Source organism: Ips typographus, linkage group LG6 (genome assembly GCF_016097725.1).
Source record: "Ips typographus isolate SLU linkage group LG6, UJ_Ityp_2.0, whole genome shotgun sequence".
Classification (NCBI taxonomy): Eukaryota; Metazoa; Arthropoda; class Insecta; order Coleoptera; family Curculionidae; genus Ips; species Ips typographus.
The window spans coordinates 9,019,657-9,046,597 of record NC_138427.1 but is presented as its reverse complement, the minus strand read 5'-3'; the positions used below and the strand labels follow the sequence as shown (position 1 = coordinate 9,046,597).

General features: G+C 34.4%; 2 protein-coding genes across 2 annotated transcripts in view; one reads left to right on the top strand and one right to left on the bottom strand.

Moving 5' to 3' along the window:
- Positions 1 to 26,941, top strand: part of ds (dachsous cadherin-related 1) — a 159,966-nt gene that overhangs the window by 78,648 nt on the left and 54,377 nt on the right. The window lies entirely within an intron of this gene.
- Positions 19,145 to 19,752, bottom strand: LOC145731318 (uncharacterized). The gene is made up of 3 exons (XM_081983042.1): positions 19,548 to 19,752; positions 19,446 to 19,496; positions 19,145 to 19,371 (listed from the first exon to the last, which is right to left on the bottom strand). The coding sequence occupies exons 1-3, from the start codon at positions 19,656 to 19,658 to the stop codon at positions 19,186 to 19,188; spliced, it is 348 nt and encodes a 115-aa protein (XP_081839168.1). The 5' UTR covers positions 19,659 to 19,752; the 3' UTR covers positions 19,145 to 19,185.

Here is a 26,941-nt window from a genome sequence, read left to right as displayed (position 1 = left end):
ACTGCCAGAAACACCGTTTGAAAGGACAGTCAAGCAATACCAGGAGATCTCAAACTTGACTGGATATTTTTGTTATGCTTCTTATTATCTGTGAAGGAAATCAAAAGAGCATGATGGCAGAACATTTTTTTTTTTTTTTAATTAATTTTTTTTATAAAGATGGTGGTATGCTCTACCGAAACGTCGTTAGCCTTGTGTGGAAAGTTAAGTTTATGTTAATTTCAACTTATTTGAATAGTAGTAAGTTCCTACACAAAAAAAATAACTTTACTTGTTTCCATTTATTTAAAATCCTTTAAAACACCTGCCTAATTTGATTAATTAAAACAATCTTTAGATTATGCTTACCTATAGATTCTAATAGTTCAAGCTATCAAAACATAGGAATTGCCAATTTGTAGATAATTGTTTTGAACAAATATGGAACCCAGTCTAAACAACCAGAGTTAGTAAACTAAAAGGAGTGGTAAACTTGGAATTCGATAATGGAAAAACTAAAGATAACATTGTGGACTAAAGAATTTACACCATATAAGTATATTCCTGATTTCCAAGAATACTTTTGATGATATTGTCTTGCTAATTTATAAAAAAAGCTTTTCCCCACATTGAACATAAAATAAATTTAAAAAAACGAAAAAGACTGATTAATGATCGCCTTCCTTTGTACTAAATTGGATTTAAATCGTGAATGTCGTAAAACGACCAACGCAAGCCAGAGACCCGCCCCACAGAGCGAATACGACATTATCAACCTGTTCGTTAGTGGTACGCACACAAAGAAAATAGTTTCTTAGAATTATTGTATTATATTAAGTAACCGCATGTAAATGTGTCCTACTTACAGACCATTAAACGTTGAATGGCAGATCGGAATAATTAGCCATAAAATCGCTGTTTGCAATCACCCGTCGTTGAATACCAGTAGTCGCTATTATCAGTTAATTGTTGGGATTAAGGAATTTCATGGAAGTGAATTTTATGGGTTTTGACCGAAAAAACAGTCTAATTGGGTTGAATGTAACCTCCAGCATGGATTTTTCTCCTCGTCCTCCTTAAATACAGTTACTTTGCTATAATAGAAGGAGTGTACGGAATAACTAAAAACAATAAGCGCCGATGAACGGACTCGTTGGGCCGTTACTATTTAGGTCTTATACACAACGATTGGAGTCGAACAGCAATAATAAATTGCATCTCGAATATAATGATACTCATTATAGTAAATTTTATTGTTGAATTCCAGTGATTCTGCCATAATATCGATGCCGCGTATAAGTCAAGCCTGCGTTTGTTGCGTATTTTAATGCCAATAAGTCAATGAAACAAGAAGTTGCAATGCTCGTCGTGGAAAGGTTACGGCTTTTTGTTTTAAACCACGCTCCTCGGTGTATGTACACAAGAAAGTGTTGATAATTTCTCAAAGTCTAAAATAACCAGCTTCGATTCGTTTTAAAATAAAGGAACTCGCTTAATTGCTCTCAAACCTAAAAACCTAAAGTATAGAGATGGCTGAGCAAATTTACAAAGACGGCATTGTTTGGTTAGACGGAAAGTGTGTTTGCTCGGACCTAAAATATAAATGCTTTTTTCATTTCAACCCTAAAACCAATTTACTTTACCAATTAACACTTGCTGCCGATAAAGTTCTGGCGGAATGGAGGTTTTATTGCTGGAATTTGGTTTTTGATACCTATCCCAGTCGGTAAACCTTACATTTTTACACCCCATAATCCCTTTTAGACTGTTAATTTTCTGATTTTAACTGGCTACCAACTAGGCACGTACAAAAGAAAACTAAAAATGTTTGTGACCTACGAAAAACGTTTGTCATGCTATTTACAAAATGATTATGTGTTTTAACAAGTTTTTGTCTAAAAACTTGTTGTGTATCTTGCTTGTCTTTTTTATCATTTTACAATTTTTATCTTGTCCATTTTTAATGTAACGTTTTGCTTGACTTTGGTTATTAGAACTTTTTAATTAGTTTGCATATTTGTGGTTACAACCTTTGTTATTAAATCATCCATTAGTGTTATTTATTCGAACCGAAATTTATTGGACAATTTATTTTCGATTATAATCTGCGCTCAAGGTGATGCAAAATGGCATATACCTGTTTAATGTGTTCCTTAAGACCACTCGCTTGTTCGACGATGTTATGTTGCCGGGACTTAATTTTTTAATTATTTCGGTTAATTAGTGTAATATTTAAATAATTGACGTAACCGACAATTGCTTCTTCGATGGAAAATCGATTACCTGCAAGGTACAAAAACTGAGAGAATAGTAATTTGATTAAAAAGCAATGATGTACTCTCATAATTGCGTTTACTTAAAAAGTTGTGACTACGAAAAAAGTTAAGTTTAATAAGGTATAACACTTTTTTACTAAAACATACTGATTTTCTTTGTGCACACCCCAGTATTAACTGTAGACAAATAATAGCCAGTTTCCTTCAATTTTAACGATGTTAAACTTTTATTAATTTAGTTTGTTTAGCTGTGGCTAGACCGTCCCAGTGATGATCAAATTATTCTTGCAATTATTCCAAGACGGCATCGATAATGCCCGATAAATTGTAGGTTAAAGTAGCAGAAGAACGGGTTGATCAAAGTTAAAAATTGAATAATCTCCGATACGAGAGAGGAAAATATCCTTCAAGAATTAATCGCGTATTAAGCTTTATTAAGTGCAAATCGTTGTCTGCATCTGCAGTAAGTAAATCCATGTGGACAAGGTTTTGACGTAAAATCTTTGTAGAATTTATTAAATGGTGTATTGACTGCAGCAGCTTGGAAACAGAAAAAAAGATTGATACAAAAGTAACGCAGATTAGAAGGTTCTGTTGTCGAAGAAATGGTTGTACTACCATGAGAATGACACGCGCATTTCCACCTTCAAACGGGAGGCAGTAAAAGCAAATACTAAAGAGCTATTATTTAAATCATACGTCAAGTGTTATGTCTTTGTTATTCAAATAAGACGCCATTGCACGATAACGACCAGCCGATATTAATTGTTATGCAAGTGCGCATGGTGCCATAACTATAGGCATTTTGCTGCGCCATAATCTTTAGTGGGTTTCCACCCATAAAATGTTGCAACCAATTGGACATAGCTCCAGATAATCCCAGAATTTAGGGTCCTTCCTTACGGAAACGCAACTGACTGTTAATATATTCTAAATTATTGTAATTCGATCGGTTCTAATGTTGGTCGTGCTCGTCGTAAATAACAAAACCCATTAAAAACCTTCTCCTGAAAGAGAAAAAGGCGAGTGAGCTTCAGTGCCGCATTCGTTTCGTGGTAAAAATTGCGAGCCGTATAAAGACATTATTATTGCCCATAAGAAAAATACCGTCATGTAGAAGTTAATAAAGCTTCTCGCCGAATGCCGAAAAAGATTATTTAAACTGGGTTCAATCCATTTTATTAGCCATAACTTTGTGAGAGCGCAAATTTTGATATGCTTCATGAATCACTTTCGGAACTTTGCTTGTAGTTATCGAGAGCCAAACAGCTTACAAGCAACATTTTTGAGACCTCACGGTTATATTTTATAGGAACGGAAGTCCAGGTCCGTACCACCTCCGTTTTCAATTTAATGCTTCTTCCTATTAAAGTTTAATTCACTTTTTACTGATAGAGTCGCCACCGCTTCTGTCTTTATGACACCTGCATGAATTATTATATGCCGGAAAGCTGCTAAATCATTAGAGCAAATTGCATATTGAGCTTAAACGATATATTCAAATTACCTTGCATAACTGTCAAAGGCGAAACGGCTCAGGCAGTGGCGAATAATTTGCTGAATTTATTAGGGCGCAAGCTAATTTGTATACACCGTACAGTGACCAGTTCGCGATTTTCTATGTCTTAGATACCCAATCAAAAGATGGTCCCAGGACCGGCCCTATCTCCGAACAATCTGCAATAAGCCCAAGAGCCGAACAATTAAGAATCTAATTTGCATTCGCAGTATGTGACTAAGCCAATACGAATAAAACGAAACACATTGGTAGTACACGTAGCATATGCACAGATTAAGAGCCGGATAGCCGGTAGTACCAACTAGCCAGGATTTTTAGTGCAAAGCCCGAGATAGTGTCGTATTATTCAGGTATGCTCAGTGACAATGACTACGTGGCACGCCTCACTGATAACAAAGACCGATACAAATATAAGTTTATTACGTCGGAATATCATTACAGTAACTAGAACGTGGAGGATGCTTCTAGTGAGGTCTTCCAATTTATGAGTCAACTTTGTAGGTTTTAACTTTTCTACTTTGGATTGCAATGTGTGTGCGTTTGTATCTTTGAGTTTATTTATTATTTAGATATTTAACACATTGTCTGTGAGTTATTCACTTGTTTGCTTTTGAATAAAAAATTCACTGATGAAATTGAAATCACTCACTATTGAAATTTACTTTTGTAATGAAGTCACCCTCATTTATCCTACTTTGAACCTTACAAAGTACTAAATTTTAGTTTATTTTTGAAATACATAGCCAGTTTTTTAAGAAAATTTAAACACTGTTCTGAATATGCACAAAGCATACGTTGTTTCCTTTAAACATCACCATATTTTCCACCATGCACAGCATCATCAATCCCTTAATCAAGATTTTAAAAAATTCACATTATGCTTAATCACGTTACTGGCTTAAAATGTTAAAAAGACAGTAAATCTTACCGTTAATTTGCTCCATTGACAAAGAACATTGATGTTTCCAGGGATGAACGGTTTATAGACAACGGTACTGCAGAGGATAATATATTGCAAACATATTTGAAATTGTGCAGAACCCATTACTACTGTGTGAAATACCATTCCAGAGAATTTGCAGGTCAGAAAATTACAGAAAACATCCGATAAACAAAAAATAAATCAAAGTAAAAATTAAGCCAGAGTGTGCAGAAAGATACCAACAAAAGAAAAAAGATCTCTGAGTTTGATCCTGGAAACAGTTGAACCATTTTGATGGAGAAAATCCTGAAATAAACTGAATTATTTCATGTCTCCAGAGATATCACTAGAAAAGCTTTCTTGGTGTTTAACAGAAGGTGCTGGAAAGTGTCATAAAAACGAAACAGGCCAAACAATCTATTCCTGACCCCTCTGCGAGGAAAATGAAGTATCTAGTGACTTTAAGTAGAAAGATAGGCACATGACACGTTTAGCAAGTGTACAAAAATGTATTGTAAATTGGAAGATTTTGGCGTGAAGAGTGAAGACAAAAACAAAATGTTTACTCAAAAGTATTTAGCCTTGGATAAACTAGGAGTCCCTCAGTTAACAAAACAAAATAGATCCTGATCAGATATGGACTTTAGAAACCAATACTGAATTCAACAACTTAGATAAGAAATGTAAAAACGCTGACTTTACATCCATCTGTTATGTTATCGAATTCTTGTGGTTACCAATTGATAAAAATACCCTAATTGTTGCCATTCTAACTACAGGAACATAAGTTTCTTCATAGTCCTTCTCTTTGCATGAACCCTTTTGCAACTAGTCTGGCCTTGCATTTTATAATATCACCATTTTAATTTCTTTTAATTTGGAAAAACCATTTGCTATCAATAAGCCTAACATGTTTCATTATTTTTTAGTAGTCTGTTTTTTTTTTGTAGTCTGATTTTGTTTTTGAAGCTTCTAGGCTTGTGGAAAATTTCATACAACTGAGCAATTTGTTGTCATGTTGACTAAAAAGAAAAACTTGGATAAATGGTTTTTCGTTTGGTAAAACGACGTAGCATCTGGTGGTCTACCATTAGTTATCAAGCGCAAAACCACCTTAAAAAGGTTGAGGCGACCGCAAAAATGAGATTGTTCCAAAATAAACCATCAACCCGAATCGGGTTGAGAACATCAACGAAACGGAAAAAAGAAACCGAGTTATGCAAATTAATGACTATTGCTCCATAATTTTGCATTTCAATGATGTGCAAAAAAGAGCAGTCCTATTAAGAAGGTCACTTCTGAATTTAAATATTTCTTAAAAAGTGAACTCTTTAACAAGCCTAATCAACATTAAGCCTACGGTATAGCCCCTGAAAAATATACGGCATTTTAAGGGGACACCGCCGGAATGTGGGATGATGGCCGCGTTATGGTAATTTCATTGGGCTACATTGTCGAGCATTGTTTTTAATTACCCTCTCGATCTTTTTTACCACGGTGGTGTTGTCTCGCATTTACTGCATGTCGAATCATGATAACCAGTTAAAATATCGTTTCCATGAGAAAGTCAGATATTAATAAACCAGGAACGTTGATTTTTTAATTGTTATACTACAAAAATGCAACTCTAAAATTCTTAAGATACTACCAACGTGGGGAAGACATATGGTTTCTCATATGAATCGGAACGTTAATACGATACTATAAATAATCTAAAGCTGGCGGGGTATCGCTGTTAATAGCTGCCAAAAGGTGAGGGGACGGCATTACAATACATTTACATGGAGTTGTGGGTACCGACAGGACCACACTCGAGAAAATTCGAAGAAACATTAAACTCTCTTCACTAAAATGTTTAACATATTTGCGATGAAAAAATGGAACAATGGTGATATAGACACAGATGGTATACTAAGATTAACAAAATCATAAAACATTGCGGTACCTAAATTGTATTTAGAACAACTCAAGATCTAAGAGTACCTAAGGAGGAAATGAACTTCACCTTGACCATCACGCAATTCACGTGGCCGGTAATTAAAGTCATCTATACTTTTTTATGGTCAATCATCCAGCCGAGCAATTACCTACACCGAGTTAATATACATAGGTTCACAATTTACTTGTCAACGAATTAATCTATAATAATGATTTTTAGCAGGACCGATAAAAAAGCTGGCAGGTTGCGAACGGGATGGGTGTATACCTGACCTAAAGAACTGTAAATTTAACAAGTTTTTGCGGCCGCCCAAAAGGGACGTACACGATCGTTTTTAAAGAAATTGGGAAATTACAAGCTATCAATATCGAGCGGATGCCCGGTACAAATAAAAAGATCGTCCATTGTTTTAAGAGCAGTGCACTTTAATTGAAATTCAGCCAGGAAGATGATATCGTAAAGTCGTGGCAGCTTCGTGAATAAAACCGTGCCCCGCAAAAAAATTCCAAGTAAATTAACAATCTCTTGCGTTATGCCTTCTTATTACCCTGAAATTACCTTTTCGGCCATCTCTCCACTCGACCCCAAAAACAATTTCGTTCCTTGTTGATCAAAGTTAGTCAATCACAAACCTAAACCACCAATAAACAAGCAACTGTTAATGACAAATATATCAAAAAAGTAGAGAAGTTTAGCTAAACAACTGTTAAAATTGACAGACTTGTCGCAAGCAATTCTGGCAAGTCTCCAGTTTATGTTCGTTCCACTCCTTTTTCCTGTTTACTACCCATCAGTCATTGGTGTTTTTGACTTTACACACTGTTCTGATATTCTAGCTTTTTACTCTATCCAGCAGTGTCTTACCAGCGATTCTATGGAGTATCTTCATCACAGCTGTCTTTTGGTTTTCGTTGTTTCTGGCCTGGCTGACGGTTTTGTAGTTCCTAGATTTAGTATCCGTTCCCATACTTTTATTGCACTATATTGTATTCAGGCAGCCAGCTATTTTAATTGATTTTGATGTCTTACCTCTGCTTCAATATCACCAAAACTGCAAATTTCTATGCCAAGGTAGTTAAATTTCTTTTTTTGCTCGATTACTTTGCCGTCAAGTTCAAGTTTTGCATCTTGGCTGTTAGGTTGAATAAGTATAATAACCTTTGTCAGTCATTTTCATTTTCTTTAATGAGTGCAGCATCATCAGCACCCTGTACTGATTCACTATTTCATCTTCTATGTGAAAACATATTTACTTGTGTTATTGTAGGCGTTCTCCAAATACACCAAACAGTACACCAACTGTACATTAAAAAAGATCTCACTCAGTACCTGGAAGATACATTTTGAAACATGTTCTAGTAAAATAACAGACGGTTTCGGATACCCTTTTGACTTCAAATGTTTACAATGTTAAAACAATGTTGTGTGACACTTTTGCTTTAAAGTCGTTCTAAGGTTATAAAGAATCAGTTAATGCTCATGAAACAAAAATAACAATTTTTTCTACGTTTTCTAAAATCTCTTCTCGCATTACGATTTCTGGTACATTTGCAGTTTTTACAATGTGGCACTACACATGATTCTAACCTGAATATTCTACTATTTATAACAAAAGCTTTGATAAGAACAGATGTTAAAATAGAGAAAAATTTATATAAGAAACATGCAAATTAATATGGCTACTAGGCAAGACCGATGAATAATCACTTTTATCATCTGCATATCAGCAGGTAAGTGGATTCATCTATGCATTTTGCATTCATAAGGCTGAGAAGCTGGAAGCACTAGGAATTCTTTCAAATTTTTTTTACCCCCTTTAGAAAAAGTGTTTTTTTTAGTATTTTTTAAAAAGCACTCAAATCTGTTTCCTGCTTGGAACTTCTTGAGAATTTTGTTATTTTACATATCATACCATCTGGGGCGGTAGTTTGATCTGCCTACTTCAAGTTGAGTTTGGTAGGCGGTTTTTTTTTATATTTTGCATAATTGCGTAGAAGAACCTTGGTCTTTAGAGAAATAGTCAGAACATCCTGCCTGTCTATGGTCATTTAAATAATGATAGAATCTCAATATCGATTTGGAATAGATAAAATTTCAATCGTTAGAGATAGAAAAGAAAGAGCGAAATACCGGTGAGTTAGGTTGAAAAATGTCTGCGAAAGGTCTATTCCGGAGATCGGGCGCCGAGTTAACTACCAGTACTAGCCGTGGCTATCTCCGAAGCCGCTAGATAAAAATCTGCAATTGTCTTTTGTTTTGTTTGTTTATAAACGTGCGCACTTGCACTTAGAGGGCATTCCTGGCACCCGAAACAAAAGAAAGGAGCATGTATACGGCGGTGTCGTGGTTTATTTCTAGTACCGCCTCCGCGCTCATGAATAGTGAGCAACCTCATTAGCGAGTCCGAGACAGTAATGACCGCAGTACAGAACTAAATCGGTGACAGCGACAAGAGCGCCATCTCGCAACCGGCTCTACTGGTACTCGGTACTACTTACTTGGGCCAATCTGATTTTCTAACACTACCGTAGTTGCGGTACCTTGTTAATGGACCGTTTTAAATAGGACGTTTCAATGTGGATATCCAATTAAAAACGCATCTTCTCTCGCTGTGTAATCGACAATAATAATTAATTTTAGCGGGGTCACAGATTAACTATTCAAATTACGGAAGTGGAGTTTCAAATTGATTTCCATATAAACTTGATTAATAAGCTGAACTTTAATTTGTTTTGCAACGCACGCAGCTCAACGTCAGTTCCATAGTCCTGTCCTACTAGGAGTAGGTACTTGAATAACTAAAGAACATTCTTCTACAACTTTTAGTATATTATGTTGATTCTTTTATTTTAGCTCTGATGAAGTTTAAAAATAGACTAAAACGTTGGCTAACAAACCAAGTTTTTATTGCCGTTAGAGTCCTAAATCTGAGCAAACTTTCATGTACCTACTCAACGAAAGTTGAAAACTGGCTTTTTACTTAAGTTACTGTAAGCTGTAAATTTCTTAAAAAAAAACACAGTATACTAATTTAAAATAATTAATTAAGAAAACCTGAGATGGGCAAATAAAGTTGGCAGTCTTCACATCACTCAATTTACTCTATTCAAGGAACAACACATAATTTTTGTGGAACTCCATACTAATGTAATGAAGAAAATTTCAAGACAGACTAATGTTAGTTTAACGGCGAGCTCATGTAGCATCTTAATTGCAATTAAATTAACATCATAATAATGACGGCAAAAGTGTTTAATGATAATAATAATTAATTACTTTTAAAACTACAACGCAAGTTTTCTCATAAGTTACTTATTAAATTAAAACAGTAAGCTTATTACTGTCATATTGTGCAACTACATTATTTGTACCTAAGTTCCGTTTTGTAATGTGAAGTAGAAGTCCATTATCTCGCAGTGGAAGAGTATGAATACCAGAGAGGAAATAACACACAGTCTTGTTTACTATCTTGTGTGTTATTCCTTTTCTGGTATTAGTTTCATTTATCAATTTTCAGAAAAGTTGATTTACCCAATTTGTGGGTTACTGAATTAAATCCATTATACTTCTGGTGACAGCAAAAAAACTTGGTTTGTGTCCTATTTGCTACGAAAAAAGAAGCTTCTGGCTTGACTTTCATGTTCTCCTTAGTTGAATTCATATCTCTGGAATCACTTATTTCTCCTCTTCTTCTTCTTCTGCTGCATGTCCATTAATGGATGTTTGCAATCACATTTGTCTCTTCCTTATTACGTATGGTATGCATTAGTCCTTGCATTGTCCTCAGTCCTGTCCACAGTTCGCGGTCTTTATTGATTATGCAACAGACCTCAACGTTGGTTCTTCTTGCAGTCCATGGAATTCTCAGTACACGCCTGTAGACCCTTGAATGCTTCCAGCTTGTTTATAGTGCTCACCTTCAGTGTCCATCCTTCAATGCCATAAAGCAACACTGTCCAGACGTAGCATTTGACAAATCTAATTCTCAAGCCAAGATCGAAATCAGTATTGGTGAGCACTTTTTGAATTCATGAACGCACTGCGGGCATTTTCAATCCGGCATCTGATTTCTGTGTCTGATTCCCAGTTTTCACACAGCCACGTTCCTAGATATTTAAATTTATTTACTCGCTCTATTGGTTGATTCTTAGTCTTCTTGGTGTTGATATTGAGGCCCATGTTCTTAGTGCATTCCCCGACAGTCCCAAGCATATCCAGCAAATCCTCCATGTTATCTGCAATTATACCTGTGTCGTCCGCATAACGAATATTGTTGACCCATACACCATTCACCTTAACGCCCACGTTGCGTTCTTCTAGGGCTTCCTGAAAGATGGCTTCAGAATATAAATTGTTAACAGAACACACCCTTGTCTGACCCCTCTACAAATTGGTCTTGCTTCTGTGAGAACGTTACCAACTCTGGCTTCAGCCATTTGGTTCCAGTATAGGCTTTGAATTTCTCCTCTTATACAGTTGTTATTTACTACATCTGTCATTGTGATGAAACAGGATTCTATTTTATTATATTCAATTTCTTAGAATTAAAAGGTCTGCGTCTAGATATGGATGGTGTGACTAATAACGTCGGTGATCAATTACTTAGTGCTGCAAAAAAATTCTCACACTACTTGTTTGTTTAAAAAAAACCAGTGCGCCCACGTTAATTTGTTAATTGTTGTCGTTAATTTATAGTAACAATATTAATTATCAGTTCTATTGTTGTTGTTCCAGTTAGCACCGAGGCGGACATTTATTAAAACTGAAAATATCAGCATAACGTTTCTGACTTTTCCGAGGTTTTTTTGTGTGTAACGGATACCATTTCAACACGTTTCGGACGGCGCCCTCAATGGGAAATGAGCATCTATACGCCCAGAAAGTATCATATTTAACGTATCGCATAAATCCGTTTAAAGACTTTCATTAACCGAGGCCGGGGCATCTTTTAAAATGTCAGTGCGGTTATCTTTTTGCACGTCCCATGCAGTTGTTGGGCCGCGGAGTCTTTCTTCATTTAAATGTCGAATCTGCCATTTAGCCAATTAATTCGTTTTGCCTCCAGCAGCGCCACACGTGGTTTACGAACACAGGAAGATACGCCAAAATTGGCATTCGATGCTTTTATTTTCGGAGGCACACCTTTAGTGTAGGTGCTTTTTCTACCATCACGCTCACGATTTGAAAATACGTTGTTCTCAGTATTAAATGTGTTTTTAAATTGCCATAAAAGCCGTAGAAACCATATGAATTTTTGTTGAGAAATATTAGTGATAGGGCATGCAGAAAAACGAATTTGAGTGACTATAGTCTGCCAAAAATTTGATTATGCCCTATGACAAAATTTGATTTTTTTGAACCTCAACTTAATTAATTAATTTAAAAAAATATATTACTAAAGTGGGTAAAAATTATATTACACATAGGGACCAAGAAAGATAGAAATAGATTTCTCTATAATTTGTAAGATTCATTGTTTAAAAAAAAACTTTTACAATAAACCACGCTTCGACTTCAATCTTCGATATTTTAACTTTAAACTCACTTTTCAGTTCCTTTTTCCTTTCTTCATTTCCTTTCTCATTTTCCAGAACCCTGAATTATAACCTCTTGAGCTGATCTCTTTTGGACCAAAAACCGTATTACTACCAATTTAAAAGAGGAAGAATAGAAGAAGAAAATTGACGAATGTTAGAGATTATAATTCTTGCGCCAAAAATTGAATTCGTCTTTAATATAACGTCCATTTTGTTCTCATCCTCCTTGTGTAAAATTAGTTTTCAGATTTTGATAACTGTAAACTTAAATTAGTCGTAGTGATGTAGTTATTTTGTTTTTCTTCAGAATAAGGTAACTATTTGATATTTTTATCCCACTTTTTCTAAATTTTATAGTTTTAATTACATACAGATTTGTTAAGCTAAATTTAAGAAATTATTTACTTTTAAATTAAATTAAACATGGGTTTTGGTGTCTCCCTTTTAAAGACAGATCGGCCATCTTGTATCCTAAAGTAGGTATAGGTTTCAGCTTTGCTTAAAAATGTTCACTTAAGAGACTTTATAAGATAGATCTTGAGGATGGATACTTACGTGTCCGAAACATATTGTATTTAGGTGTTCTTGCCCATCATTTTTTACAATACACTCATATTCAGTATTTCAGATAAACAGTAAACTTAGTATTAGATTTCATTCCTTTGTTTAAATCACTTTTTAAGAAATACACTTGATATGCAGACAAATAACACAATTTTTTCTTGCTTTTCAGGTCAGTCTCAGAAATTACTAATGCCAACAGTAGTAAGTACGTATCATAGTAAAGAGGTAAGGTACACTACAAGTACTTTAACCACATCTTTTACTTCCAAAAATAGACCTAGTTTGCTAAACTGGCGAAAAATCGAATTGGACTTTTAATTTAGAAACTAAACTTAATTTAGTAGAGCTTCAACGTATCAAATTTTTGGTCAAAGAGAATCTCGTGAGAAAGATTCCAACTTTCTCGATGGTACTATCAAAATAATACTGCAAACTGAGCTTAAAATTGCAGCTCCTAATAGATCTCTGATCTCTTGCTGATTGTTTTAGTATTGGTACTATTCAAGTGTTTCATACTTCAATTTCCTGTTCCCATGACCTGAAAACAGTTACGTTAAAGGTACTAGCTTCTGTTTACGTATGGTTTCTTAAAAATTCGCGACATTCCAAGTTATTGTTGGTCTCAGAACTGTCGGCAACATTTCGGGTCCATGACCGTTGAAACGTTCATATTTTTAATAAATGGGAAAATTTGTATTCAGAAACGAGCCTTCTCCGCGGTATTGTTTCGGAGATAGACAGCCCACGTCCCAACTCGCACTGAAATATTGATGTAATCTGACAGATAAGCAACCCTCAAGTTGTGCATTCAAGTCGTACGACCGAACAAGAGGTCACAGTTCAGGCGTGTCAGCCGGTCTTACTTTCCGTAAAGGTATATCGCGCATCAGAAATCGAGGCACATTCGTCCGGTTACGTTGACGTTTTCTGCGTAAAATAGGAACTTCGTAACAACTAATATAATAAAAATTGAAGAGCAAATTTGCACCTACGAATTAAAATGCACGCTTTACAACGGGCAATTAGATATGAACACACACAGAGCGGATAAATAGCAAGTCCAAGGAATAGAATCTTAATGCGAAGGCGCACCCAGGCTGAAAACCAGAAGCCGGCTTATCTTTCACGGTAATCGTTGTATATCAAATATGAGCGGTTAGAATTGACTTATTATGTGACAATTTCTATGTGAAAAATCGAGACTCGCAGGCGTTTTGACTGTCTGGACGACGATCTTCTCTCCTTCATCAGTTGTTCATTAATATTACATTCTATGTAAGGGCAGTCGGGTACAGTTAGTATCTCTGAAACTGTAAGCGACTTTGCGAACAGGAACACCGACTTCATTAATAATAATGTCCGCCTATGACGTGCGGGGATATACCTGTAATTGGCAGCAGAACGGGACGCCTCCACACACATAAGTCAAAATCGTTTGACTCCAACCCTTTATAATTTTTATATTGTGCCACTTTTAAAAGAACAAAAAATCTTGAAACAAACACGTGTAAGTAAAAGCTTGATATTAGCAATTATTATTGCATTTCTAATTCGTATTTATTAAAGTTTGCCGTGCTTGTGGATCGTAGGAAGCAGTTAAGAAAACAACTACGGGTAAATTGTAAAATATTTGCCAGTTTTTCTGCTTCCTCTCAAATCGCCTGAGAAAGCATAGTTTTTACCTTAACTGCTTTCTCATCTTCACTCTAGAATATTCTTGATAACACAATAGCAGTTTTAATACGTAGGAAACTTTTGATTAGAACTTAACCTTAATGGAATAATAATTAGTTCCCACAGCAAACAAGAGAAGAACGTTTATTATAACTCCTTTGAAAGCTATATCAAAATATGATCTATATTAAAAAATATTAATGTACAGAGGAGTTTCTTAAAAACGTGGAATAAAGTCCGATTTACAAAATTTTTATTGTTTTTCCTGACTATGTGTTAGCATTGCAACTATTCGGCTATTGGCAAATTGGAAACCTTCTTGAAGGTGGTACAAAATTTACTCATCATCATAAAATAACTACATAATCAAAAATCTTCAACAGGTGCATGAGAAGAAAATATTAACTACACACTTACCAATGTATTACACAACATACCAACTCTCTTTCTCTCCAAAAAAACCTACGCACCTTCATTTTATTATGAAATTTATGATTTAACACCGGGGAGAGTAGACATTTGCATTTATAAGTGAAAATTGATCTTGTATACGCCTAATAGATTTACAGACAATTATATTGTTATATTCATACTTCATGCCATTGTTGACCTTATTAAATTTAATTGCTGTCTATGCGCTTTTGATTGAGGAAAGGTTATATTCTGGGATTCCTGGTTAGGCCATATTGTTTTTATAGTGTAATTACGTAACGTGGCAACAATTTTAAAAATCGATTAGTTTTTTGCGATCTAGGAATCCCATCAAACCGCCGTAAAATCCTATGGTTAACGGGTATCCAAGGATAATATCGGGTATTAGTGATCATTTTCAGTGCAGGTCCAAACCGAGTGGCTTCCTCGAAAGATAGTAATCTCTTTGGTTATATTGGACCACGTTATGTTTTGCACCTATGCAGATCTAACACCTGTACAGGAAAAATTTATATGCAATCACGCTCCACGATAACAGAGTTATTAATTATTTCCCAGCTGGTTAACGTTTAATAAACTAATTAATATGGCCGAGGAATTCTTTTATGGTTTGACCGATATTTTGCATAACTACATATATTATTCGCTGAACGTGAAAAGGCTATTGATTTTTTTTAACTTTAGAGGTCGATATCAATCAACGTGATCAATCACACTTAAAGGATCGCAAACAATACGAAACTAGAAATAAATCAACAACATATAAGTATGGACATTAACAAGGAAAGGCATAAATAAATCCTGAGATTTGAATCATTTCGCAGTTGTAACACTAGTTCATAATGTATGGAAAACGAGTGTTAACAATAGAAAGGGAAACTGATAATGATATATGGTAATCTAAAAAGCGTGATCTCATTTAAAATCGTTCTCAGCATTGGAGGTTTTTCTCGATTATGATTTATAGGGAATTAATTCACCTTTTGGTTCGACGTTGGGTAATTTTCTTGTAACATGCATTGCTAAATTTGCATTTTCTAGATATTTAAGAGAATTATTGCATGTTAGGCCGTTTGTCTTTTACAAACCTTCTTGTGGCCTTTAAATGTTAAAACAGCCCTGGGTTGCTACCGCACAAAATATTGCCAACAACTTCAGTAAGGCCATTCTTAAGCGTAGTTTAAGTGTTTTTCAGCGACTTAAAGTCAAACTTGTAGCCGTTTACGAAAAAAAAAAACAAAAAAAAAACGAATTCTTGTTGACATTCTTGGAACAGTAATTAATTAATGAATAAGACGGCATTGAAAATGCATTCACCTAAGCGACTTGTTTTTCAGACGGATGTCAACTGTATCATATTAACGCGCCATTATAGATGCAAATATATACCGGGTGTTTTTCATAAGACATTATCCGGATTAGATAGGCCGGACAAATAATTACAGTTTTCCATCTGCAATTTGAATTTTACCTTCGATATTAGCCGCCCGGAATAAATTGGACCTGATTAGAATTCGAAGGTTTTAAAAGATATTTGGGGGCATAATTAAACCACTTTCCAGATAATTGTGATAATAAACCTCTAACCCTCTGCAAAATAATACGAGCCCATAAAACCGTATAACATTGACCAAGATAACGTGACATTTACTGGGGAAACACGGTCGACTTTACTAAACTAGTTGTTGCACTAGCATCATTATCTCACGTGATCATTATGTAAGCATGCAGATATCTCCGTTAAACCATTAGACACAACTGAAGCTTATTTTACAGGGTCTGTTGGTAATTTGTTGAAATCGTTATAATTCGGTACACATTACGCACACAGTTTTTTTTATTATTGTTTACTAGAAAGTGAAAATGACATGCAAATTTTATTCTGCCAAATGAAAAGAAGAAGAATTAAAGAACAAAAAGAAACGAAGAAGTCAAAATTTGTCAAGATAATGATAACGACAAAAATGATGTTTACCAGAATAACCATTGTTGTCTCCGGGCTTTTGTACGTTTGCACATGATGGTACACAACAGCCAATCATTTTAGAATTCAGTTAGTATTAGAAACAAAAAACTCTGCTATCAAATTAAAAATAAACACAAAAGAGTGACGTATGAAGAGTCAATCTTCTGTCAATGTCAACTTTTACCTGTGCTTGGTTGGTCAAAGTTGGTCAAATTATGGACCATTGAAAACCTAAAACGACCTTCCTAAAGAGTCTTTGAGAAGTCTTCCATAGACAAACTGTTATTCTGAATTTTGAAAACCCTAAAAAATGGTTCCATTTTTTAGACCTTTGGAGTTTCATAGAAGGCTTGCCAATTGTAGTAAAGTGCTATTTGGAGATTATGTACCAATTTTACTGTCTCAGACCACTGAAAGCATGAAAAAGGCGTCATTCATAGTAAAACCATTATTTTAAATTTCAAAAAACATTTTTTAGATCTCTGGAGCTGCACGGAAGGTATACAAATGGTCGAAAAGTACAATTTGCTGATGTTATACCAAGTTTATGGTTCCAAGCCAGTGAAAGCATGAAAACCGCCTTCGTAAAAATCTTTGAAGGGTTTTCCATAAAAACACCGTTATTTTATAATTGGCAAAAGATTTTTAAGACCTCTGGAGCTACGTGAAATGTATGCAAATGATTGAAAATTTTGTTTTCTGATTTTGTGCCAATTTCTTGGTTCCAAGCCACTGAAAGCATGAAAAGACCTTCTTAAAGAGTCTTTCAAGAGTTTTCCATAAGGCAGGTAATTCGGCAAAGATCTATTGCTTATCAAGAAGCTTCTCCAATGCCAGTGTTAATGAGATTTAGTATCTCCTTTCCTAATTTACACTTTTCATTAAAAGGTACTCCTTTTTAAATCGTAAGCCAGTTCTACTCCTCTTCTCATTTCCTTAGCCTATTTCTACCATCATCATCTTCTATATATAATTTCTCTCCACCAAGTGCTCCATGCATGGACGTTATAATGATAAATTAAAGGTTATATCACATTTTGTCCTTTTCGTACCATCTTTAGCAGCTTTTGATGTAATCATAAATTAATAATTGTCAACTTTTTACTAAACTACAGTTACGAAAATCAGTCTCACAGTACCACATAGAATAAGCAATTGGCCAATTTGCGCTCAGTTAGTAAAATTTTAAGATTTGGAGCAATAAACATTGAAACGTTCACTGAATTCTTGACCTCAAATAACCTGCTCTAACCACAAATAAATGCATAAGAATTATTGTCACGGTTCTAGTCCAGAATAACTAAATAATATAAAGGAACTTGTTTTTAAATGAAATACCGTGTATATCCATTGAGAAATCTGCGCTATTTGTTTACGAATTTACTGACATTTATCCATTTTCTTACACCTGTACAGTAAACACTTTAATATTGCATATGTTTTAACAAAAGTGGACACCACTCTAGATTAAAAAATCTCAACATCTATATCCAAACTTAATATTCCCGCAAAATTTTTTGGTTGAAAGATTATCAATTTCCATTCGAAATAATGTGGTCTGGCGGTGTTATTGCCGGCCGTCAGTGAACCGCAATAAATAATTGAAGCTATTTTACAAGAAAGAATCCCACCGCAATATATTTTAGGAGCGGAAACGTCAAAACCGCATTTTTTACCAAGATTATGACGGATGTTTCTCGAATAATACAAGTATTACCTATTTGGTGAACACTACTAGTGCGTTGGGGCGGGTATACCTAATTAAAGTTTGAAAAGTGTTATCAGTCGACATACAAAAATATTATCTCCAAATCTACCTACACGAGTAGAGAGGACATAATTAAGATTTTAGCTCTGCGGCACAGAAATTTATTCATAAACCAGGCGACAACGTCTTAATAAGAACAACACCGATGTCGAAATTCTTTAGGAGCAGTTCCCGGCACTTTTCGTTGAGGAAGATTATTTAATTGATATGTTTTTAAATGTTGATAATCCATTTTGACTGTCATCTAAGAATAAATTATAAAATTTAACAGGCTGCCCGCTGACAATGTAGCATTTTAACCGGTTTTCAGCGTGTTATCTTCGTTTTTATTGGGAAGGCAGCCAGCTTTTTCAAGAATGGAAGGCGACCTAATTTAAGTCCTCGTAGTTGTTTCTATAACGTGTTTTCCGAATCGTTATTCAGGTTTGATTTTATTGGCACCTCGTCGGATTAAGGTACATTAACCGTTAATCTTCTACTATCAACAATATTGCCAATAAATTAGACATATTGTTATTGATTACGAGTGTTTGTCTAATCTTTTGTAAGTTTTTAATTTAAAAAAATATTTACTTAAAATTCAGCATTTATTTAACAAATTGGTAACTCTTATGGTCTAAGTGCAGGATCATTTAAATCAATGCAACCATATGGTGTAGGTATACAATCATTACTATTAGCATTGACATCATTTTCAGTTTGTGAATCTTCTTCAACTTCTTGTTGATTTCTTTGAACTGATCCCAATTGAGGGTCGTCCAAATTGATGGTTATAGCATCAATTCCTTGCACATCCTAGAAATATTTAGTAAAAAGCCAGAAATTAGTTTCATTAATACTAGTGAACTTGATTTAATTTAAAAAATTACCCTTAATCCACATCCCCATGCAGTTAGAATGCAGTCTGCTTTTGGTTCAACCTACAAAACCGTGATTGCACTATTATGAAATACACAAATAAACTAACTTACATTTAGCTGAACTACATTGCTGTTTAAATTAGATTCTTCCTTAATTGGAGAACCAAAACAAACACTCACAACAATGCAAACAATCACTAGAAAGGCGACTCTCCCGCTCATCTTGTCACTACTAAAGATCGCTTGTTTTGAAACAGTGGTTCGTATAACTGGAAATACGTTGAATTTATTGTATTTCTAAGGTACGATTGAGTTTACTTCTGAATGGGTCCAGCTCATATTTGTTCCAAGTCCCCCTACTTTCAACCTAATCCTGTTTGCGCTGTCGAAACTTGACTAAAATATGACTTATGGATTAGTATTGATATTTCTTGTGAGGCTGTAAATTGTGAAACAATATTAGCTAGGCAAATGCAATTTTTCTGTCGATTGCACAAAAGTGGATGTTTTGGTAACTCAAGTCTCCATGATCGACTGTGATGAATTTATTGTTCTCAAATTCTCCCTTGGACTTTGGCCTGAAAGCAGATAATACGGTTAGTTTTAAGGAGACAGGCAAGCAAATACGTCACATAATCCTGGGATTACCTTGCAATGTTAAGAATTGTAAACATTCAGTTCCGAATGACATGTTTAGTAGTATAGAAAAATATAACAGGAACTTGCGGACAGTTTTATAACAAAAAAAATACTGTTTTTAATTTATGCCTTTCATAATGAAAAAGCAACAGAAACTTTCCTATCGACTGTACGTTTATTTTGGTATGGTAAACGTTAAAAGTTCTAATGAAGATAATTACGACAGTACTTTTAAAAATTAATGATGCATATTGACATGTTGAATCTTGGCTGCCAGTGACAAATAGCTCTAATCAAAATAACTGACTAATTTAATACGGAATAACGCCTATACTTCATCGATTAATTGGAAACTGTATAAAGCCAGCAACATGTTAATAACTAATTTAAAGTATTTCTTCTAGTTGTCTGCCTACTAGTATTTTAATAAGATGTCTGAAGACTAATCGGTTTCCCTATTCCGCATTCGCACAACAGGATAACCAGTTAGTTTTACAATTAATAAAAATTGTTAAGTGCGTATTACACTCGATTTTTCTGAGAGAATAACAAATTTCAAGAAAAAGAGGAAAGCGTTGTTCCAATTGCTGCAAAAAACCGTACAGAAGCGGACAAGCAGAAAATGTATAAATTCTGCATTCTAGGATACCTTTTACACATATAAATATTAAGCAGTCACGACCAAACATTGGCAAACCTCCTAACCTTCCACATAGTTTAACGTGAATGTGCAACGTGCATTATTTGGTGTTGGCACTTCCTTATAAACTATTCTATGGTCATGCGTTACTGTTTCGAATGTTTAACATAAATTGAGAAAAGTAAATTGCACAATAAAGTAAAGAGAAAAAAAAACAACAATGTAAACTGATCATGGATCATCCGTTTCTTCTAACTGAATACAAATTGGATGGAATGCTATTTGTGGCCAATGTAGTTAAATAATAATTGTAATGGAGATCGCGTGACAAGATTTACATTAGATAACGTTTAATGGGCTTATTTCTATGATTTGTAGAATCTTCTTCAATGCAGATATGAACGGAAAGATTTATAGTACCGATGACGAAATTGATTTGTAGATGTGCGAGACTGCATGAGAAATTAGTTAGCAGTTTGGTTATAAGAGAAGAATGTTGGGAACAAATTTGAAATAGACTAGTAAGATACCCCTCTGTAGTTAACTAAGAAGTTCTATGTATTAAATGAAGATCAATGAATTCATTGATAATCTGAGTTTCACCTTGTTGTATTAAAATTAATGAGATTTTGATAGTTACTATATCCAGTTATGACAAATTACATGATTGTTTTATCCAAACTGCATAACTATTGTTTAGGTGCTTGTTTTAAAGATGTTACATTATTAATTTTTGAGTAATTATAAGATTTTGATATGACACCATATTTTTTGCATTTCTCTTGATAATGAAAATATGTGGAATCCAAAAAAAAAACTGATAATAGTCACGTTAACGCTATATCTTGATGACTAGATACATGAACATGACTATAGTTTATTGCATGATCAGACTGGATTATCATTAATTCTTTCTAATTTAAATACTAAGTTAGAACGTAGTTTTGTTTGTGTGAACACTGAACACTATTAATATATAGATACATTTTTTTAAACGTTAGAAAATTGCATTGAAGTATTTTTATGTACTGTCTGATTCCAAATGGACTAGTGAGCTCAGGTATTCCCTTTTCATGACAAAGTTCAAATGTCAGTTGCTATGTTCACTAATGTTGTCATTAATCTCAGAAATACGTCTTAATTCTACACATGATGGTCATTATTTGTATGGAGATTTCACCAATAATGTTCAAAACCAAAAGTGTCTATTGATTCTATGATAAAGAGAGATAAACCTTGTTAAGTCAATGTTTTCAAGAAAGAAAGGATATTTGCCAGATAACTTGGGACTAATGTAAAAGCAACCCAAAGGTTGGAAACAGGTAATAATCAAAACATTCAAATACAGCCTAAACTAAACCTAAACGAAAAGAAACAAACTTGCTGCTGTCTTAACATATTGTCCATATTAAGTATTAAGAATTCGTATATTCACTGAAAAGTGACTTGGACTAATTTGTCCTTCAACCACTGAATATTTCAAATCTTGCAAACTATTTTAAAGAGCTCAACAAAGCCCATATATTCAAAATACACTACTTTCAATCTTGTTAGCCATAAAACAGGGTATTTGTATGCCAACAACGGCCATATTGAACCACGTGGCTTGGATTGCCTAATAACTTACCGCTGTTTATAGCTTGGTTTTGTATGTTTGTCGAGTGGAAGATTCTCCTTTACTCACGGTAATTCGTTAACAACGGGCATCCACAATGCTTGTCATAGATGAAGAAGCGTAAGACTTAACACAACTTGGTTGTATGTAATGTTTAATTATGGGCACTCAATGTATAGACCGGTATTTTGCCTACTTTTGCCAAGCATAAAAAACATTTTTTCAGACTAAGAATGTCTTCATAAAGTCATAAATCTATAACGTCTTGGGAGCTGAAGTTTTCGGTGGTCTTGCCATCGAAGAGGCCGGCAAATGACCGGGCAACTGTGCATCGCCATTGGTCAGGGTCGTACCGCAGCCACGCTACCGGTTGGTCACATAATAATGATAATAATAACGGCAGTGGTACTGATGAGCCCGACAGTATCATCCGTAATTGCGAAACCAGCATGGCTCCTGCTCGATATTATGTCAGGCCAGAAAGTGATGGTTTATCTTGTTTCGGTTCGCTTTCTGGCGTCGTAGTGCTGTGTCCGTTAAGATTTTCTCATCTCTATCGATATACAATAAATAATAGTTTAAATATGCAGTAATAAAAGGAACGTCTCACAACTTATCTAGCTTATAGGGGGTAATCTGAGATAAGCGGTAGAACTGGACGAGATCAATAAAGGATTTGGTTTGTGGGGATAGTTATACGCACTTACCAGTAAGTGATATGCAAATGGGTATTCTAAAATTCAAAGTAACGCCTCGTTTAAAAGAGTGCAGCACACCCATTCCGCGTCTACGAAGGACAACCACAATTACTTCATTAAAGTCAGTGGTGTAGAATTTATTTTTATACCATAAGGGTTCAAAAACTTACACCTCCACATACATAATAATCCTTACAAACATACACATATTCTAATATAAGCATAGCAAAAACTGTCACTAACCTACACCACTCTGTCTCAAAATCATAAAAGAAATAACTGCTAATACACTTGCCAGCCAGCATGTCTGTCTCACCGGCTTATCATGTTGTTTTGCCGGTAAAATATGAATTGCATTAGCATTTATTTGTTTAGCAACACGACTGCCAGTTTAGCATTCTTATTTGCTTCGGTAATTTCCAATAAAAAATTATAAAACCTTCCGAGTTTCTCACATTATTTCACGGACGAGCGCCATCATTTTTTTTTTCGGTCTCGCTACATTGTTAATCACGAGTCGGAAAACTTGTCTCAAACTTAATTAATTATCACTGCTATTGTTTATTGAATGCGATTTACAAGTCACAATGTTTGTGAAAAAATGACTTTGAGTTTACTTTTTTAACGCACATGAGATATAATTAATTAGGTGTTGCAACATAAAGGTTTTTGTTCTTCAATTTTCGTTTAAAACTTTTTTGAAATCACATTGAATTCTATTAATCAGTTTATAACTTTCTTCTAATTGTTCTTTATTGATTTTTTCTATACCGCTTTGGTGTGGTGCTTCTCATTTTCTTCTTCCATGGGAACTTTAGTTAAAGATGTTCTTAGGGCTTTATCTATTCCTCGATAGTAATTTCATTAATATTTTTGTCTTGTTTATGACATTTTCCATACCTCTAGAGATTTTGAAATGTTGATGGAAGTGTAAGTACTTCCAGAAGGGTTCCTGGTCCTAAGGCTCTGTCGTTTTTTAAATTTTGGGTACCATTAACCTCTAGAATGTAAACATCTTTGCAATTGGTTCCATTTTTCTGGTCTATATCGTGAGAGTATTAATTATCTATTTACGTAATCGTTTTTTCTACGAATAATTTGTACCAAAACATATTATCAACTTCATAGTCAACTTTTGTAAATTCAAAAAAATACTGAATCAAACTAGAAATACAATAACAATTAATATTATTTTTTTAAATCTGTCGTTCGTCATGGAAGCAACATGACAAGTTTTGTAATGTCTTATGTTTAGTTTGCTTATTCTATGATGTGTCATAGTTATTCCAGTTTACATCAGAAACTTTTTAATAATATGCTAATTATTCACTAGTTTTGAATAGATAATAACACCCATTAACCTATCAGTGAGTAATGAGTTAGTACCCTGTAAGTTTGTATCCAGCAACTTTAGACCATAGTTCACATATGTATAGAAAAGTTGGGTTATTATCTGATACACTATCAAGCCCTAAAATACGACGCAATTATCTTAAAACACCCTATATAGCAAAAATCAAAGTAAAATATAGTGACGCAACATTGTAATAAAGACATACGTACTTACTATGGAGAGTTGTAGAAAAAGTTTCGAAAACTTCATCTTCGTGAGTAATAGCTATCATTACATGCTCGTTGAAGAATGTACTAAATTTTAAATAAAGTATCGTATACTGAAGTGTTTTTATACAATATTTTCGTGAACACTACCATCTTCATTGTCTCGTCATTGTCTCATTACACATAATTTTCTGCTCAACTTGAGTGATGAAACTATTTAGAAAAATCGCGATGACGTTCACATTTAGCGTGGTTAATACTTGGCTAATAATGGTTTGTAGAGTATAAAACGAGCTGTGGCGGCTAAACGATTTCCTACGGTTAAACACGGCTAAAACAAAGCCCCAATACGAAAAATTCAACAGGCTACTGAACGATGAGTCTTTTTTTATGAGCGAATCGAACCAGAAAAAATTCCCGTGAAATAATTACACTCTGTGGTTCCCTGTTAATTAAAAGTTCTTTCTCATGAAAAATCGTTAGTGCCTATTTTTACACTTTTTCATCTAGTCCTTCTAGTTCCGTAACGCTATTGAAGCATAACATCGATCGGGGCTACCATTACCGTCAACTTCTTAGAAACATAATGAGGTTTCAAAAAACTTACCTGGTTGTCCTTTGTTTTAAATTGTAAATATAATACACATCTCACTGCGGTTTCGAGACCTCGTAATAAAAGAGGATATTACGGTTTGTTTTATGCTGCTGATTCTTCTTTGCGTGAAAAACTGTATCATAGTTGATCGATTTTTTCGGTGGAAGTCGGATTTTTTGAGTAACTGTGACAATCTTTTCCTATTTAATATATTGCTAAATCGAATGAACGTAGTAAAACCGAACAATGCAGCATCCACAAGCCGTGAGGAGGAATTATCAAGCTAACTGTAAAAACAATCAATTAATCGTCGCTAAATAACTTGGAAAGAGATGGCTTTCAGTTCGAACACAATAGGTAGGAAACGGCTAATAGAATCTAATAACTGCCTCAATACATTCTGCGCATTTTTTGCATCCTTATACAACAATGTATTATAGAAATAATCTCATTGTTTAGTCCACCACAGAAACAACCTTTATAAATTTTATTGCAATGACATTGCACAAGATACCTTGAACTTGTGTTATGAAAACAGTGATGTGATAAAAACGGATATTCTGCAACATCCCAACTAAACTAGTTCAAACAATCGTACTGTCGACTATGACGTGGCTTTATTAATGACGATCAAACAATATTACTCAAACGGTGCTACATGCCATCACTGGAAATGCAATTAAACAGTTGAAATGCACTATTATCGTTGTTAATTACATCTAGCCACAACAATGTAGCGTGGATCAGCGTCTTCTTCTAAAGCGCACGTTCCCAAGGAATTCAATTTAAACTCTATCCTTTGATCGGAACAGACTTTTTTCAAATACTTATGAAAATATTTCAGGAAGAAGAAATATCCTGTCAATTTTCCAAGCCGAGATGATCGCAACTCATTAATATTAGTCTTATTTCTTACATTTTTCGGATGCTGTTCACGATGTTTCTTTAGCGGTACCGTTAAATCGCCAACATTCCCCGCGGTATATTTTTACTCTTAATTAAGTACGGGGTGCGCCTTGGATGTTACAAACCATCGATCCGAATGCCTTTGATTTTTTCTATGGGGTCGATATTATGACAAAGCTGAGTTGATTAAACGGCACAACGAGAAGAGAAAGAAGTTTGTGCCACGACCCTAAATGCACGCCCATCCTTGTGAAAAAGGCCAAAAGCGCCTATTAAAATCTCAACCACCAAAACGTAAGACCAGCCTTATCTCATCCATTAAAAGCTAAAACCTTTAAAATGGGCGTATAATATTCGTGATTTGTTATACTATATTGCTTGCACGATTCAATAAATACCCGATAATTATAAACATAATACTTATTACCTAACATTATTTACAGTAATTATTAACCCAGATATTTTTTGATTTCGCAATCTTAAATGATACGTTGCTAATCACCCTTTGGTGGTTGTCGTTTTTTTTTTGAATTCCACATATTTCCCTTAAGGTGTTAGTTGAGTAGGAACTATTTATGACTTGTGAAAAAAACTTTATTACTAAAACGGTTGCAACAGTTCTACTAGTCACTTTACTAGTTATTGTAGTGTTGAAAGTATACATTTAAAAAAAACTTTAACTGAACACGTTATAACATGAGTTGACATTAACATATTTTTTGGATAATTTGTGATCACAACATTACTTGAAAAAGTATAGGGAAATCAAAGTTTGCATTTATTTTAAATGAGAATGTAATAAATTTTGTTGGTTTTCTTAAACTGCTGTAGGTAAACTTGACACCATTTATC

Coding starts and splice junctions, on each gene's coding strand:
- LOC145731318 (XM_081983042.1), bottom strand. CDS start 19,658: ATGAGCGGGAGAGTCGCCTTTCTAGTGATTGTTTGCATTGTTGTGAGT. Junction 19,497..19,547: donor GCAATGTAGTTCAGCTAAAT/GTAAGTTAGTTT, acceptor ACGGTTTTGTAG/GTTGAACCAAAAGCAGACTG. Junction 19,372..19,445: donor CATGGGGATGTGGATTAAGG/GTAATTTTTTAA, acceptor AAATATTTCTAG/GATGTGCAAGGAATTGATGC.